A 12,272-nucleotide genomic window follows, 5' to 3' on the forward strand; every position below is an offset into this window, starting at 1 on the left:
TCCCTCCCGGCTGAGTTTAGACTCTCTTGATTGGGCTTTGGCTTTGGAAAAGCATCGCATAATGTCTACATGTCAATAGTTGGATTACCAGCGGCAGGGACATGCTAATGAGCTGTTCTTTTTTTTTTTTCTTGCTGCCAGATCTAAATCTAATCAGTGGGTCGTCAGTTAGTCCCTGCATTCTCACTGGCATGGCCAATGCCATGCATGTGTTGCGCTGTTGACGTGTGCGCTAAACCCTTTTCAGAACTCTCTGGGTGGGCATGAATGGTAAAGTGAGCTCAATCATACGGTTTTCTAGAACTAGAATCTTTTTATATACATATACAAATTGATTGCTTGACCTCTGGCAGTGACTTGTTAGAACTACTACGGCTACGTACGTGAGATTTGGCAATGGATCTTATAAAGATTCGTGATGGGCCTCATATGCTAATCTGGATGTGGAACTCCGGACTGTTGTATTTATGGGCCGGGAAGTGTTTTTGTTTATGGGCTTGCATGGTTCGAGTTTTGTAGGCGAAACATTCTGGAAACAGTACTATGATACTGTAACAAAAAAAGGAAAATTCATATTGGCTCCGTAAGCTCAAACTGGGCCTCCAAAACGCGGCCCAGCCGCATGAAAGCCCATATCTGTACACCCTGTCATTGCCGGCTCCGTCGGCCGTCTTCCCGAGGATGCTGCGGCTGCGCTGGCGTGCCGTCCTCCCCCCACTCCCACTCCCTCCGCTGCCTGGCTTGCTTCGCCGCCTGCCTCCGCACCGGCGCGCCCTCTCGTCCTCTTCCGGCTCTATCCCGCTTCCACCGCCGGTGATGGAGGCTTCCTACAAGTTTGGGCCCTACAAAATCGACGCCAGGGAGGTCTTCCACGCCACGCCCCTCTCCTACGCCATGGTGAATCTCCGCCCGCTGCTCCCGGGTGGGTAACACACACACACACACACCCTTGTTCCCTCCCTTTCCAGTTCGCCTTCCATGATCCATGCTTGCTTCGTTACTGTAGACGCAACCACTCCCGAACTCACTGCACCATAGCATTTTTTTAGCTTGGGAGTGGGAGTTGCTGGAACTGGGAGACTAGTCATCGCGACAAAAAAAAAAAGCTTTCTCGGAAACGTGGTTGATGGAAATTAGATTCATCTAACGTTGGGTCCCAGAATGCTAAAATAAAACTTTGTATTCAGAATCATGCGCTGCTCGTAACAAATTCGGCAAGACAACAGTGTACCGCCACACCCATTGCTCCCGTAGGGATTGTTCCAATAGGCAAGGATCACAGGCATTGCCCTTCTGGGTTGGCTGGTAATCCCAACCCAGTTCCTGCAATCTCGTCGTACTTAATATAATCCCTCCCTATAGAACAACAGTCCCATTCAAGATTTTCTCCTGATGAAACCTGAGACTACTCACAAGTGCTTCCTGTAGACATTGCATTTAAGCTTTGCATATCTCTAAACCACCGCATCGCATTGTTTTTTTTTTCTAATAGACATTGCATCTGACAATGCGAACCTTTTCTTATGCAGGTCATATCCTTTGATTTCAGCGAACCTAGAGCTGTAATTTCTTTGAAGCTAGTTTTGCAGTTTTTACCACTGTTGTGCCTGCGCAACCATTTTCTTCTGCAGGCCACTGTCTATTGATTGCTCACTGCAGTATAGTTCATGAAACTTTACTTACCTTTGTGTTGGTTCTCTTCTTTTTAGACCTGGTTATCTTGTCTGTCTAGGGGGGATCAAGTTTGCTTTAGGTACTCATTTAGTGAGGGTTCTGTTTTGTTGAGCCACTGACTTCACTTCATATTTGGTTCATCTTTCCATGGAGACCATCAACAATTCTATGACATGATTATTTCTTTTTCACATCATGCAACAGTTCCACTTCCAGAATGATTGTATGCCTGCAACTCAAGTTGACTTTATGAATCAATTTCTACTGTGTTGTCATTCGGGGCAAAGCTGTCATAACTCATAGACCCACCCGGATATATTTATTTGACTCGAAGTTTGATACATCATGTGTTTAGGAAACTGTGTTCTTCTATATGCACCGGTTTTTCCTTGACAATACCTACATGTTCTTGTGTGCCCCAAGCGTGAAGTGAAAAGATTCGCCGATCTAAGTTCTGATGAGATTAGTGACTTATGGGTTACTGCAAAGGAAGTTGGTGCACGTCTTGAGCAGTACCACAAAGCATCTTCACTTACCTTTGCTATCCAGGTGTGGTCCGTGCTTCAGTTTCGCTGTTGTAGCCAGCACATCCTTTCATTACACAATACTAGATTTATACAGTATATAAAGTGTCCAATTCGGGTGTGTAAAACGTAAAGATGATGAACATTGTGGAAAATATCATATATGTCTATAGTATGCCATACAAGCTATGCTATGCTAACTCTAACTATTCACACATTTGATTAGCTTTTTATGGAGTTATCTTTGTTATATTACATTCTATGATGATGCCATGAAGTTTATTATTAACAAGTGGTATTACTTATCAGGATGGTCCTCAAGCTGGCCAAACAGTTGCACATGTCCACATCCACCTCATCCCAAGGAAGAAAGGGGATTTTGAGAAAAATGATGAAATATATGATGCGGTTCGTGGCATCTTTTCTACCAATCTGGTTATTTCATTAGTCATTACAACAGGCAATGAAATAAAGCTTTACCCTTTTCCTTGCTATATATAATAGATTGATGTGAAGGAGAAAGAATTGAAGGAGAAGCTTGACCTGGACATCGAGAGGAAAGATAGGAGCATGGAAGAGATGGCTAATGAGGCCAATGAGTACCGTGCTCTTTTTAGTTAGTTTCTAAGCTGAGCTGACTGTTTGCTAGAAATAAGGTTTGCTACCTGTTCTTCATTGTTGCAGTTCAGTTATGGTTGCGCACTGACATTGTGATGATGTCCCGTTCTGTACCGTGGAGAATTAATAATTTGTTGCAAGGAATGCATTCTTAGTGACAAACCTTTTAGATTTGCAACCACCATCAGGGTTCTCAACATAGTATCTTACAAAGCTGAAGCAAATATGCTTGTCAGTAACTTGAGCAGTGAACAATTTGTGAAGAAACAAAAAGTGAAGAACCCTAATATTCCCATACAGTGAGAAATTCAGAAAATATTCCATCATGGCTGGCACCATCATACAAATATCCCCCAGATTTTTTTTAAAAAAAAAATCTCCAATACAGAACAGTTCCTAGATGATTTATCTTCTCTTGTTTCTTGCAGATCCCATATTGTACCCCCTACCACATAACATACCTACCCTAAACACTAAATCAAACCACACTGAACTTCCCCTTTTCACCCCCAAATGCAGTACAATCCACATCTCAGTAAAGATATAGCAAAGCCCAAGCCTTAGCACCACCCACTGGCCATCATCTGTACAAGGCAGAAGCTTCCGAACCCACGGCAGCAGCTGCCTGCCTAGAACTGGAACCTGCTTGGATGGGACTTGGTCATCCGCGCCATGCCCACCGGCTCGTCGTTGTCGATCCTCTTGGCGTTGCGGAACGCGGCGCAGCCCGCGACATAGACAATCACAAGGATGATCAACACCACGATGTTCAGGACGGCCACCTTGCGCCAGCTCTTCTTGATGCCCGCGAGGACGCCGGCCTTGCACGAGTCGCACTGGAAGCACAGCATCTGCTGGTCGTTGCTCCACCTGCTGCAGTCAGGGTCATTGGTCACGGTCGGGACACCGGGGTTTTGTTCCCAGTACGTCTCGTTCATGTAGGTGAATGCGCATGACGTCGGTGGCTTGCAGCATCCAGACTGCAGTAGTCAGTCACAGAAATGGTATCAGTTAGTATCCTGAGAAATCACATGGCTAATCAGTTGTTCTGAGAGGAAAACAATTCAATGCAATTCTGCATACTTAGAAATCAATTCTACCAACTAAACCAAATATAGCACACATGAATCGAAAAGCAATTGTGCTTGCTTAGTTGCTTAAGAGTCTGATGACAGCTCGTCAACAAGGCATACTCAGAATCTAAACTCAAGTTCTTGCAGGCAATTGAAGGTCACAATTCAGACAAATTTAGATTGAACAATAATTGAAATGTCTTGGCCTCCCAATTTTTTAAGATTGAAGTTGACGACTACAATTTTTTAAGATGGTACTCACTAGGAAACTATCCAAGCTTGTAAAAGTACAATCTGAAGATCCTAATACAAGAAAAAGCAAACTAACACCACTACAGAACCAAACATTTGACGAGCATTTGATGGTGCTGTACACTGCAACATATATCAGATGAACGATTGCCACAAGCCCTTACATTTTTTACTCCACCCACTGACCAACCAGCATGTACAATAAGTCATTTAACATGTTAATAGATGGTATTCCATGTCCCAGTATAAACAGAACATGTAATATAGAGTATCATCTCTGCAGAAAATAACCAAAAGGCTAAACGTACATTTGCAAGTAATTTGTGAGACTGTGACGAGGAGAAGAAAAACACTCACGGGTACAAAACACAAACTAGACAATATAATGACAAGCAAGGTAAGGCTCCATGGTCCCAACTCCAACTCTGAAATGTAACACCTAGCAAGTGGTTTTTTGGCTGTCCTGGTCACACTGGTGTATTTGGTAGGAAGCTGAGAGAGGCCCTGATTCCTCAATCATAAAATTATTGTGGACCTCCTTGTCGTCTGGTATCTGGAAAGATGAGGACAAAGCTGGACAACGACATTATCCTCTGGACCTCAGCCTCACCAGACACCAGCCTCTACTTACTACTGCAATGATGTGAACTCCTATTGTTGCTCGTTCTTAGCACTGCAGTGGTGACTGAAGGGGAAATAACTGACTGGTCAGTGGTCACTGGACCACGACTCAATTGACCAATGAGTCATGGGGATGCTTACTTGTTAAGCGTCTTATGTGTATTGTGTACAGTTGGGTGGCAGTAACTAGTAATGTAGTACATATTTGTCCAATGGGGAAAAGGTCACTTTCTTTGATAGAGATATAGTTCCAAGTTTTTTTAGTGGTAAAATATTAGTGACAAGTTTCACCATCATGGAATGGATGGTGCAGGTTTGTTTCCCCATCCATGATTTGAGTCTCTAATCAGCCAAAAGCGTATGTACTTAGATGCACCTTCTACAGAATTGTGCACGGGATTTATTCCTGTGATGTAAAGCAATTCAGAGAACCAAAAACAAAACAGTCAAAAGGATTGCTTTTGAAGAAAGGTATATGCTAGAATCGAAGAGGCAGCCAAAGTCAGTGGCCCTTGTATAGCTAGCTGCTTTGCCCCGGAATCAGGAACAAGCAAAAGGCCTGACGAATTAACAATTTCTGAAAGGTGGAAGAAGCTGCTGCACGATGAACAAAAAAAAGGGCATGGCTTTGCTGCTGATGAAAGGGGCAAGCAAAGTTCATCTCGAGATCCACACTAGCGCCGGGTAGAGGTGACCGGAATAGCCTACGCCACCTTTGCAACAAGCCAACAAGCAACAAAAGGTCAGGAAGGACCTGGATTAAACGATTGTTTACCCTCTTGACTTGATTAATGACCCCTTTCTGTGGAAAATTGACTAAAATAAATGCAGCCCCCTTTCTGTCCTTACTAGTACGTAGCAAAACTGAATGGTGGAACCAAATAAAGAATCGTCACAAATTCGCGACTTTTTGTGCACTGTAATAGTAAAATCCAATGTTTCCTTAGCAGAGGATTTCCGGCCATGAAAATCGAATGGCTAGGCATGTAAAGCAAGGGTGCGAAGCGAGGAAGAGACCTGAATCGGGGAGAGGTTGCGGCCGTAGAACATGGCGGGCGTCTCCGGCACGAGCATGCCCGTGTTGGGGTCCCGCGCGAGGCGCCTCATGCCGGCGCAGGCGTGGCCGTCGCGGAGGCAGGCGCTGATGGTGGCCCAGTACTGCGGGTCGGCGACGCGGTCGCGGAGCCATCCGCCGTAGTCGGAGAGCTGGTACTCGGGGAAGCGGCGGCTCATGACGACCTGGCCGGCGCCGCGGTCGGTGACGGCGAAGGCGAAGACGACGAAGAAGAGGAGCGCGAGGACGACGAAGAACATGGCGAAGAGGTAGAGGCGGAGCAGCCAGGTCTGGCGGTAGCAGGCGCCGGCGAAGCCCATGAGGGAGACGACCATGAGGACGAGCCCCACCACGATGATGGGCCACTGCAGGAAGCGGATGCAGTCGGTGGAGTTGGCCCGCGACGCCAGCCAGATGCCGCCGCCAAGGATCGGGATCGAGATCAGGAAGGTTATGAAGTTGACAACCCCCAGCATGCCCGTGCCCCCGCGCAGCATCTTGCTCTTGCTCTTCCTGGCTGCTGTGCTGTCTCCTGGACCTTCTCTTCTCCTCTTCCTCGACCTGCTGCTGTTGCTCTGCTCCGCTTCCTTGGCTCTGCGCCTCTCTCTCTCTCTCTCTCTCTCTAACTGTGCTGCCTTCTCTCTGCTGTGCCGTTGCCTGCTCTGCTTCTTTGGGCGTCGGGTGAGGAGACAGAGAGAGAGAACGCCTGGATACTTGTTGGCTTTTAACGAGGTCGTCGAGGAGCACGCTCGCGGCTGTTCGGGGAGAGCAACGGGCCTGCAGGTTGGAGCTGAATCATGGCCTGCCTCGTTTCACAGTGAAAACCAAAATCGACGATGGACTGAACTGATGCTTGGCGTTATTTTGTTATTATGACACTAAGGTCGGTTTCTAAATTTCAAAGACTGAACTTCTCGCCAACGGTACCCGAGTTCATAGTGCTCGTGTCGCATATTCCATCAAACAGGTGGGATTGCGAATTGAATTTTGTATCCACGGCTCAGTCCACTATATAAACAATATACAACATATTCGTTTTATCCATGCCAGCTTATATTGTATATTGTTTATACAGTGTTTATCTCTATATATTGCAGTTGTAGTTACAGTAAGCTGACTTTAATACGAAACAAACAGTGTAAGAAATGTTTTGCACGCTCACATATATATGACTGGGACGTAGCCAATGGATGGTCCGGTTGAACCGTGGTATATACCCTAAGCCGGCTTGGACCACCGATCCACCGAGGCTTAGAAAAAACACCATCAATGTATTTTTATGCTTGATGTTTGGACTATTTTCTATTATATTTGCACTATAGTATATGCACTTGTGAATTTAAATGTTAAGAGATGTTTGAATATACTAGAACTAATAGTTAGTTGGTTAAAAAAATGCTAGTGGAATTAGCTAGCTAACTATTAACTAATTTACTAGAAGTAGCTAATAGTTAAACTATTAGCTATGTGTTTGGATGTCTCTAGCTAATTCTAGCCATTAAATATTACCTCTAGTGTATTCAAATACCTCCTAAGTTTATAGCAGAGGTCTCCAACGGTACCCAGTATACATCCTCAAATCAAATCGTATATCCCGGGATCATTGTTCCTCGGGAAAGTCTCCAACGAATGTTAAGGACTCATTTGGATCAATGGATAATTTCTCGAATCCCACATTTTTCTGTGTTTTTGAACTAATTCATGTAAAACTGTGGAATTCTTGCGTTTCAAAGTAGCCCTAACCCCCTTCGAAATTCCTGTGTTTGTTTACTACACACTTTGGACATGATCTCTTGAATTGTTTCGGCAACTTCCGCTTCCTTGTTTTTAGAAACTTGTAGTACAGCTCTAAAAAAAGGGACAGCTGTTCTGAGCGAATGCAGGGCTGGACGACCTGCAGCACGTATAGAAGAAAGAAGAAGCAAGCGAGAGGCTTTCGCGCACGAAATGCCGGATGCATTTCTTCAGGGCTGGCCAATGCCCAATGCTGCTCTGTCTCGGTCCAGCTACCACACACAGACACACACACTGGCCATGTGGATCCCTGAACTTCCTTGGGAATTGGGATAATGTGAGGTGATGGTGGTGGGTGTCTGGTTCTTCAAACAGTAAAATAAAACCTCGCAGCAACTTGGATTAGTTTTCAACTGCTTCACCTGGAAGATATTTATGGGGGGGTATTTATTCGTGATTCTGTCCGGATTATATAATCCAATAATCTGAACAGATTATGATTTTAAACAAATATCCTTTTAGTCAGCCATATTCTGTTGACCGGCAAGCATGCTATCATACACGCTGTGGACTGACAGGAGCAATAGAATAGTGTCCATGTAAGTAATCATGGATGGATTAGTTAGTCTTAATAGATTCGTTTCATAAATTAGGCGCGACTTATATGGTTAGTTTCATAAATTAGTTTATATCTAAGAGTCCTATTAATTACTATTAAAAATCACATTTAATTTTTTTTAGTCCGGTGGATCCGAGCATCTGCTAACCATGAAGGAAGAAGCAGGCAAATACCGAGTGCAGTGGACATTATGGGCGTCAAAAAGGATGGCCTAGCACATCTGCACATGATACATCCACGTCAGGGAGTGGGCCCGTTGATCCAGGGCCACAGATGGAGGCCAAAATATATCCTTCATCTTTCGTCGTCGTTATGGAATAGAGCATGTGTTAGTGCCATGAAAATATCCTTCATCAGGTGTAAACCGCTGTTAGTAAAAAACAAAAGTATAGCTATGAGTTACCTAGCTACCAATTAAACAAGTTTACTTCTGTTCAAATTTGTAACGAATAGCATTTAGATTTATAGCTTTAATCATGGATGTTGACACTTTATCTTTAGTTAGTTAAATTTAATTGTAAAATATGGAGCCCAACATAAAGAAAGAACTTCTTTTGAGTCTTGTCATATATACGGTGGAGATAATACAGCTGATGCCGAAAGAAACAAATAACCATATGTCATGTAGATGTTTCATGTACTGACAGGACTGCATGCCAGCGCATGCATGCATTGCTCTGAATCTGGGATTGATAAATTCTTTCTTGTCAAATTTCTAAAAGAAAAACAACGCGGAATCAGATCAATATGCACGCTCCATAAAAGCGGCCGGCGTGCCGATCGACATGCGCGTCATCCTCTGTGTATGGACATATTTACATGCCATTACTGTAGACGGCCAATAAGCACGAAGATCACGAGCCCGGCATAAAGCCCGCTATTTGGGTTTAATCCGAGTCCGGCACGCCTCAGTTCTACGCGGGATCGAGCCAACCCGGCACGAATAAGCGGATCGGACTCGGACAGTAAACTAAGTACGGTGGGCTAGCCTGATACGACCCGTTTACATCTATGTCTGTTTTTTGCACTAAATCATGCGTACCGGCCTGTTTAGACCGCTTTTTTCATACTTATCGGACTGGGCTCGAACAGAAAAACGAGCCAACGGGCTTAGATGGCACGGCCCGGTTTTTTAACCGTACCTGACGGGGCGGACCCAAAACGGGCCGAGCCGAGCGGGCGTCCTGTTTGGCCATCTCTACCCATTACCAAGGATTCAAATGATTCTATGTTTAGTTAAATATATTAAAAAATATTAATTATTGTCACGTGAAATAAGTATCATCCCTAAGTTTAATTATAGTATATATATAATAATAAATCTGTTTTAAAGGTACGGGTATTATTGTTGATATTTTTCCTTGGTACACCATCCTCTCTGGATGTTTGGTTGTCTGGCGAGTGTAGCCTAGTCGAGCTGGCCCTGTACGTGAAGAGCCAAGCTCTTTCTAGCATGCATCCAGGACGCCTGCACGCCCAAGATCCTTTTCTATATGCGCGCACCCTGCTTATGTGCGTGCATTGGAGAACCTAATAAAGTCATTCTGCCAAAAGTTATATCTGAAACTACATGGCTCCGCCGAACAGATAGTACATGACGAATCAGGGCTGTAAAAAAATCTCAAACTCGACGAGCCGGCTAGGATTTGCGACGGCTCGGCTCGACTTAGCGGATTGGTGGTTAGAAAGAGATCGAGCTAAGCCCTTTTTCTAGCTCGAAAAAGAGAAAGTCAGCTCGGCTCGACTCGCTGCGGCTCGTGGTTCAACCTAACAATAATTTATTATATAAAATTTTAATTAGCATATAGTGTTAGCACTAAATAGATAATTAGTTTATGTTTTTTGAGTTGCTATACAAAATTAACCTATTTTCTATATTATATTAATAATATATTTAATTTACTAATCTAAAATATGTTACTTAAATTATTTTAATTGAGATTTTATATTATATTTTAGAGAGCGAGTCCACGCTAATGATCAGATTCGTTGGCTCAACAAATCGACAGCGAGCCGAGCCGAACCAACTTTTCAGGCTCACCAGATGATCAAGCCGAGCCAGACTCGGCTCGTTACTTGACTGGGCCTAGCGAGCCGAGTCGAGCTCTGTCACCGACATAGACGCCAAAAACCGAGAGGATTCAAATGATTCTAAGTTTAATTAAATATATTTAAAAATATTAATCTTTGTCACGTGGAATAAGTATCATTCCTAAGTTTAGTTATAGTATACATATATTTATAATAAATCTGTTTTAAAGATACGAGTATTATTGAAATTGTTTTCCTTATAAATCTAATGAAATACCAACCGACTGTTGTATTAGAACAAATACCGAGCATCGGACATTGTTGTAGAGCAGACCAAAAGGAAGGGGATCGAGATCGTTGCATCGAAAGCCAACCGGCTGTTTTCTCTAATAAGCACATCAAATATGTATTAAGATATGAAGAAGAGAACAACAGATCTGACAGAACAAACTCTCGGATATCGTCGAGGTAGTTTGTGTTAGGGAGAGGAGGCGTAGTTTGTGTTGAACGATTATTGGGGAGGGGTCAAAATAAATAGACTGACTGACGAGAAAGCGATGGGCAAAGCTGCAGTTCTAGGCCACTTGGATTTCTGAGCTGCAGTGTTCATCATTCATGCGGTTCATGGGCACTTAATTAAATGACTACTGCCAGTGCACATGATGCATCAACATCGTAGGACCTGCGTGTGCTGTCGAGTCATTAATTATCTTCCATTTTTCCAATGGATAAATAAAAAAACTCGATCGTCTCGATCTCAGTCTCCAGAGGTCGACTTTTTTTTTTCATTTTAGCCTTTTCGGTTTTATTTTCACAATTGTACGCTTTTTAATTTAAATTCAAAAAAAACCCTTAGGTCGACACCATCACATAAATCACTTTGATTATATTCACTTTCATCACATTTACCATCGTCACTTAACAAAAACAAAACCAACAACTACATAACTAGCTAAATAAATAAAAACCTAGATTAATAACTAACTAGCATGTTTTGTACCTACATTGCAATAAGTACATTACAAACTATCAAGTTTAGTACCTATGTTGCAATAAATTACTAACTAGAATATCCTAAACCCTAACTAGATACACAACTATCTAAATTAGTAATAAGTAAATTTAATACCTCGTTCATCGATGTGGGCTCTGAGGTCGGCGACGAGCGCGAGGCCGAGGAAGCGGCCTCACCGGTGGTGGAGCGCGCGACTGTGTAGGACCGGTGAGGCGACCAAATAGAGGGTGGATGGGAGCCAATCAGATTTTATTTCTAAACACTGAAAATGAACACTTCATTTCAATCGAGATGAACCAAGCGCTCAAACTAAGAACACATCGGCGAACAAGTGATCTTGTGATTACAAAATATTTCTAATACTCATATTAGACTAGCAAAACTGTTGGATAAAATCATGTGATCCTATCTCTATCTTGTTGGATAAGATAATGTGACTTTATCTCTATATCCTTTGTCTATATAAATAGGCTCCTCTTATACCCTGTACTTGAACACCACATAATATAGATCTGTTTTTTCGTGGTTTTTTTCTCCTCCATATTAGAGGAGTTTCTTTTATGTTAAACTCTGTATCTTTTTTTTCCACCTACGATCCTAACAATTAGTATCAGAGCTAAAGTTAAGGTTAGACACGTTTCTCAGCCACCAGCCGCCGCCGCGGGTTGCTTTCTCAACAGATCTTCAGGCCTGTAGAAACCTCCGCCGCCGCAAGTTCCGCTTGCTTCGCTTCGTTCGTCTCCAGCCGGTCCACGCTGGTCTTCACGGGCATCTCGTCGACACGTTCTCACAGCCGTCATCGTGTTCCCTGAAGCAACGCCTACTACCTCTCTGTGCGCTCAGCCACTCACGCAAGGACGGCAAGCAATACCCACATGCAGGAATCTTGATTTGACCGTGCCGCTTGCTTGTGACGGAATTTTCAAGGATTTTGGATTAATTAATCTTCTTTTTCCTTCGCTACGTGCACTCATCAGATTACACACAGTTTTCTACTTGCTTGTGCACTCATCGTTTTGGATTATTGATGTCGACTAAACTTGATATTCCGAAGTTT

The 12,272-nt window shown here is 43.4% G+C and overlaps 2 protein-coding genes across 2 annotated transcripts; one reads left to right on the forward strand and one right to left on the reverse strand.

Annotated features, from left to right (window-relative positions):
• The first annotated feature begins 656 nt into the window (after positions 1-656).
• On the forward strand, positions 657-2,997 carry LOC100279797 (bifunctional bis(5'-adenosyl)-triphosphatase/adenylylsulfatase FHIT). The gene is made up of 4 exons (XM_008650356.3): positions 657-924; positions 2,077-2,223; positions 2,508-2,606; positions 2,703-2,997. Exons 1-4 carry the CDS (start codon positions 682-684, stop codon positions 2,817-2,819), a joined length of 606 nt encoding a protein of 201 aa, XP_008648578.1. The 5' UTR covers positions 657-681; the 3' UTR covers positions 2,820-2,997.
• Positions 2,998-3,098: 101 nt separating this feature from the next.
• On the reverse strand, positions 3,099-6,491 carry LOC100282601 (uncharacterized). Its single transcript, NM_001329479.1, has 2 exons — positions 5,780-6,491; positions 3,099-3,796 (listed from the first exon to the last, which is right to left on the reverse strand). The coding sequence occupies exons 1-2, from the start codon at positions 6,311-6,313 to the stop codon at positions 3,446-3,448; spliced, it is 885 nt and encodes a 294-aa protein (NP_001316408.1). The 5' UTR covers positions 6,314-6,491; the 3' UTR covers positions 3,099-3,445.
• Between the last annotated feature and the right edge of the window lie 5,781 nt (positions 6,492-12,272).

The sequence above is a fragment of the Zea mays genome, chromosome 6 (genome assembly GCF_902167145.1).
Source record: "Zea mays cultivar B73 chromosome 6, Zm-B73-REFERENCE-NAM-5.0, whole genome shotgun sequence".
NCBI classification, from domain to species: Eukaryota; Viridiplantae; Streptophyta; class Magnoliopsida; order Poales; family Poaceae; genus Zea; species Zea mays.